We start from the raw sequence: 6,000 nt of genomic DNA, 5'->3' as shown, positions 1-6,000 counted from the left end.
TCATTCAAGAGACAAGAGTGTGAATACAGTGTGTATTTGTATTCACTTAGCATGTTAACCTCGTCTAGATCAAGGCCTGCACCACTATATAGTGATAATTGGATGTGATTATGTTTCCTTATATAAAGCTCTGAGTCATGTTTATCTTTGATACGTGCTAAATTCTTGTTTGTTTTCTTTAGATGACATATCAAGAGGTCAGTTTAATTGACGCTGTACATTAAGAGAAAATTAATTCTCCGTCTCTGTTTACAGTTCAGTCATTTTAATGAAGCAACGCAGTTCTCAACCAGAGCGTTTCACATGCGTGGCAAGATGAGTGCAAGCTAATTATTCCTCACCTCGTCCTATTTTAAGCCTCTCTTTATCTGGGATAAACTGCCCTAATAAAATTGTATTTAAAAATAGGTTAATTGCATCGCAGTGCTGTTTCTGTAATTGTTACAGGAAATAAATGAGGTTGCACTTAGGGAGTTTTATGGTTCTCTGGTGCCCCCTAGAGGATACAGCCTTTTTTTGTGTCATATTTCCCACTGAAGATAATCTATTGAATCACGAGTGTATGGGAAAATTAAGTGGTTATGGCAGATTAGTCAAAATTGATGCTTGAATTAAATAATGAGTCAATGTTCATAATCTTTTTATACCCCTAAAAAAATAGTAATTTGCGCCAGACCAAATGTTGTGCTGAAGATATCAACCTTCTTTTGATGATAATAGGAAATCAGGTTTAATATAAGGGAGTGGGTGGGTATTGTTGTAAGGCAAAAAAAAAAAAAAATCAACTCATGAAAAACGATTTACACTAATATTTCATTTGTATTAAACCTCAAAGTTGTTTGCCAGGGTATATTTTTATTTTTTTTCTCCATTTGTTGTGCATTGTCCCTCTCAAAATCTATTTAAACTGTGTTCAGTATCATTTTTAAATCAAATAAATTATTGGCCTATGAAAAACAGAAATACAAATCAATAAGAGCTGTATAGAAAATAAATAAATAAAATGAGAGAGAAAAAAAAAAAACTAAATTAGACTTGTGAAATCTAGAAATAAGACTAAATCCTATAATAATATATCAATAATGCCAAAGTAAGAATGTTATCTACTCCATTTGCTAAACATCTCTGTTTCTCTTTCTTGACCCATTTGATTAAACTGCCAAAAGCTAATTTGGCAACAATCTGTATATAAAAAAATCATAATACTTGAAATAAAATTACTATTGAATAAATGAATTAAACATGCAATGTGATAAGATCATTTGACAATGTATCAAAATGCAATCTAATGATACTGTTAGATTATTTTTTTTTATCATAATGAGCTATATTTAACTTACTATTTTTATTAGTATGCAGTATACAGTCTATACTGTTCCAAATTCAGTCAGCATTAACAAAATAGTATTCCATTCCTAACATAGTTAGTCATTTACCTGTTTTAATTCAGTATGCTGGTGTAGAGCTCCCTCTCATGGCACCGTAGAGAATCGCTCACATCCTGACCATGAAAGCCCATTATAAGTGCACAAAACACACAAGCCATATACCATCAACTAAAATACATTTAATGTGCGGTGTCATTTTTTTTTTTCTCCCAGAGATTAATGAAAGAGCACATAAACATGACACATCCACAGTACTAAAACATTCTCAAGGCCTTCAGGGGGTTTTGGTAAAACACATTCAGCTTGTATTTTCTTTCAGCATGCTGTAAAATGAAATGCCAAAGTTTTGTATTTTTTCCCCTCTTTTTCTTTTTAATCATCAATATATTTAACCAAAGCATACTCTTTACATCAAAATATTTATCTTCATTTTTAAATGGCAAACCTTCTCATTCCTGGTGCATTGCTAAAAACAAGAAAAGTCACACAAGCAAAATTAATGCTTCATGCTATGCTATGCAAAATGCCCTTGCTTAATTTTCTACACTATGCCTATTCTAGCTAACCAAGTCAAAGATTTGCATAGAGTAACCAAGTCTCATCAAGAGTTGTTGGCTGGTTTTAACTTGGCATGATCCAGGCAGTTTGTTATATACCTGTAATAATAATAATAATGCATAAAATACACATGCGGCATCTTTATTTTCAAAGCTAATTCATGAGGTTTAAACTCTGCCATTTCAACACCTATGAATCGTGCCTTTAAAACAACAAAGCAGTAAAACCGGGAGAGGTGGTTAGGCAATAAGACACTGGAGGTGCATCATATCGCTTCTGAGGACAGCGCATTGCTTCTATTAAAGCTCATGTTCAACACAGGCAGTTTACAAGCCACCTTGATTTAACTGTACAATAAAATTCACATTCTCAACATTTTAATTAAAATTGAATGAACAATGAATCATCACTCAACAGTATCACTTTTCCTCAAATGTCTTTTTCTTAAAAAAAAAGGAATAAAATCAATACAAAAACAACATTACATATGTTCTTTTAATCTCATAAAGCCTAATGTGTTTTAACGATTTTGTACAAAAAAAGAAAAAAAGAAAAGAAAAGAAAAATATGGCTCTGCACTTATAATATAATGGCAAAAATATTTTTATATTTCAATGGCTCGGCAGTGATTTAGTAAAAATAGTTTTTAGAAAAAAATTTAATAAAAAAAAAAAGAGCAGATAAAGTACATTTAAGTGGCTTAGTGGCATAAAACATTTGAAATTATTCTCACTTCATAAAATCTTTATAATATTTTTTTCCAGTGCTTTGGGAAGAGAGAAAAAAGAAAGCCTATAATAATACACATATATTTTCTACATATTCAACCACCTTCACTGTACAGCTCAACAGATTTCAGGCTTCCTGAAAGGCACCTTGAGCTGTATGAACTTCACTTTGGCAAATGGGGCTCACAGCTGTCAGCTTTATTTGACCAAGTGCCAGCTTGGGCATTTGAGCCTGTGCTTCTAGAAGAATCTGGCCTTGGCTTTAAGGCATCTTAGTAGCAGTGTGTATGGCAACAGGACTAATTTATGGTTAATTCATACTTCATTCTGCTCCACTGTACACTGAACATACTGTCACACTGGCACCTGGTCTGGCCTGTTATACCAACAGGAGCCTGGCATCAGTTTTCTCTTTAACAATGACATCAGCAGCCACATAAAAAAGCATGGGTAAAGTTAATGCTAGGGTGATATGTTAGATTCCTTTTGATACGTTTCTTTCCAAGTCTCTCCATTTTGGTGAAGAGTCATACCTGAGTATGGCCTAAACCGACCAATGAAAAAACATGTTTTTTTTCTTGTAATATTTTTCATGTATATCACAGGGCACTTTCAGAGAGACCAGGTTTCCAGGACCTCAGTGTGATTAATGGATGAGAACTTTTAAAAATCATTACAATTCAGACTGATTTGCAGATTAATCATTCAGACTGTTTTGTGAATCTTTTTGGCTGATACATAAGAAAAAAAAGAAAAGAAAAAAGAAAATCACAACTGACTAAAAGTCACATGACTTTTAATTAAGATTGTATTAATTTATTAATCTAAATAAAGAAAACAATATATTGATATTTCCAGGTTTTCCATGGCTATGGGAACCATTTCCTTCTTGATTTTTTGATAAACTATCTAAGGATAAGCTGCCTTTGCATATTGCTCTGATACAGCAAGCAGTGTGATGTGGCGGTAGCCTATATTTCAAGTGAAAAAAATAATCCTCCAAAAATTTAGAGGACAGTCTCACATGTGGGAAATGGCTGACATGTTAAAGCAGAAAAAAATATTATTCTGCAGATAAAGAATGTGAGAGCGTACGGATGTAGATGTTCACAACCTTTAAAGGGATAGTTCACCCAAAATCAAACACTCGTCCTCATGTTGTTATAAATGAAAGAAGATATTTTGAAGGATGCTGGGTACCAAACAGTTGCTGGTAGCCATTGACTTCCACAGTGTTTTTTTCTTTCTTTTTTTTCATACTATGGAAGGTTTGGTAACCATGATTCTTCAAAATATCTTCTTTTGTTTTCAACAGAAGAAATAAATTCATATAGGTTTATAAGAGTATGAAGCTGAGAAAAATGACAAAATGTCTTTTTTGTGTGAACTATGGCTTTATGGCAATCTGTGTGTCTAATTTATTTATACAAAACATTCAATATGGGGCAATTCTCGGTGATAGAATTCAAGCATCCCAGCTCTGCTTGTTCAGTTAGTCTATATTGCATTTACCAACATATGCATATGTTTAATTACTAAAAATTGCATTCACCAACATATGCATATTTTTTAATTCTGTGACAGTTGTAGAACTAAAGTGTTGCATGATTTCACTAAAACCATGTTTCTTGTTTCGCATGTCAGATTTAAAAGATAAAAAGTAGCTAAACTCTCATTTCAGTGTGAGAGGGGGCATCAATATCATATATTTCCCCGTTTACAGTGTGCCAGACTAAATGCAACTTCTGTGTGTGTGTGTGCATGTGTACATGTCGCATCATGTGCACGTCGTGCAGCGACACCTAAGGCTGTCCAGGTAACGGTATGTCTGAGTCCTCAATGCTAAAGCTGCTACGGCGGCTGCTGTCCACTGAAGCTTCGGGGGACATGGCGGACAGCAGTGGGTCTCCCCCTAGCGGCGATAGGACCTCTTCCATCAGCAAGAAGCCCAGATCGCTCTTCTTTCCCATGGGTGCGACACCTCCGCCCAACGAGCTGAGATCCCCAATGCCCCCCATGCCATCTTGATATCCTGGGATGCCGCCATCACACAAGTCCAGCGACTGGGCATAGTCAAAGTGCTGGGAGCTGCCCACGGCCGGGTATTGCAGCGGGAGCTGGGGGTGAAGGTGTTGGTGTTGGTGCTGGTGGAGCTGAGTGTGGGGCCGGGGCTGCGGCTGACCCTGGTGCTGCTGATGCTGGGGGTAGTGAGGAGGGAGATGAGGCTGGTGTGACAGGTGGTTCTCATCAGGGCTGTTCTCCTGCTTGATGAAGTGGTTTAGAAGCTCAGTGTTGTTCAGACCAGATGGAGAGTTGCTGGGGAGGCCATGCATCTGGGCCTGCCTCTCAAGCTCCTGAACAATGAACACAATAAAATGAAATAAAATAAAATGATCAGTTTACTATACCTCAAAATATCAGTTCTCATTTGTATGTATTTTAGTATAACTGAGATATTACTATAATATTCTTAATAGTTTGAATCAGTTTTTATTTAGTATTTTCCATTTAAATTTTCTATTATTTTTATTTCAGTTTTAGTTTTCATTATTTAAGTATATCAGGTTAAACTAAATAAATATGCGAACTGCTGCCTTGGCATCTAGCTAAAATAAGTATTTTATTTTATTTCTGTTAATATTTAAAGTAACAAAAATGTGTATGGTTGTAGTTTTAGTTAACTATTCTATATTTTCTATTTGCTTTTCCATGGCCATTTTCCCTATTTTTTACATTTAGATTACGTGCTAGCTAATTTTAATGTAATTTTTCAAATCAATAACTTCATGACACTGTAACATACATTTAACTTTTAAACTTTTTATAATGTTATGATGCCTAAGTTTGTTTGAAATGACTGATTTAATTTTAAGTATTTTGTGATGAAAAGGAAGTTTAAAAGAAATATAGCGTTCTGGCATGAAACTCTAGATGGCACAGTCCGATAGGTTTATCTCAATCTGACCAATTGACATCATCACATGGCACAGCTGATTGGTTCTCTCCATTATCGGTAGCCAATGAACTCGCCGCTCAACACTCGAATATATGACTAGTGCTTGCAGTAGCAGTTTGCAGCATGCTTCAGAAACCCTTCACCCCCCCAGCTCCACCTGTATAGATCTGCTACAAGGTGATTTATGTATGCTATATGGGGGTTATTTCATATATGTTATATGTGCAGTAGCAGTATTTCTTACATGCTCACAGTAAGCAGAAATCTTTTGTAACATTACAAATGTCTTTACTGTCACTTTTGATGCATTCTTGTTGAAAAAACATAAATTTTATAGGGAGAAAACTGATCCAAAACTTGCATAAACATG

At 35.0% G+C, this 6,000-nt stretch overlaps 1 protein-coding gene across 4 annotated transcripts in view; it reads right to left on the bottom strand.

Moving 5' to 3' along the window:
• Window positions 1–1,549: 1,549 nt before the first annotated feature.
• Window positions 1,550–6,000, bottom strand: part of LOC113111225 (transcription factor EB-like) — a 34,520-nt gene continuing 30,069 nt past the window's right edge. For all 4 annotated transcript variants that reach the window (XM_026275809.1, XM_026275810.1, XM_026275808.1 and 1 more), the window contains exon 10: window positions 1,550–5,028. In XM_026275809.1, coding sequence (XP_026131594.1) covers window positions 4,477–5,028 — 552 coding nt within the window. In that variant the 3' untranslated portion in view covers window positions 1,550–4,476. The remainder of the gene's footprint in view (window positions 5,029–6,000) is intronic.

Source organism: Carassius auratus, chromosome 11 (assembly GCF_003368295.1).
Source record: "Carassius auratus strain Wakin chromosome 11, ASM336829v1, whole genome shotgun sequence".
Classification (NCBI taxonomy): domain Eukaryota; kingdom Metazoa; phylum Chordata; class Actinopteri; order Cypriniformes; family Cyprinidae; genus Carassius; species Carassius auratus.
This window is presented reverse-complemented; position numbering and strand designations above follow the sequence as displayed.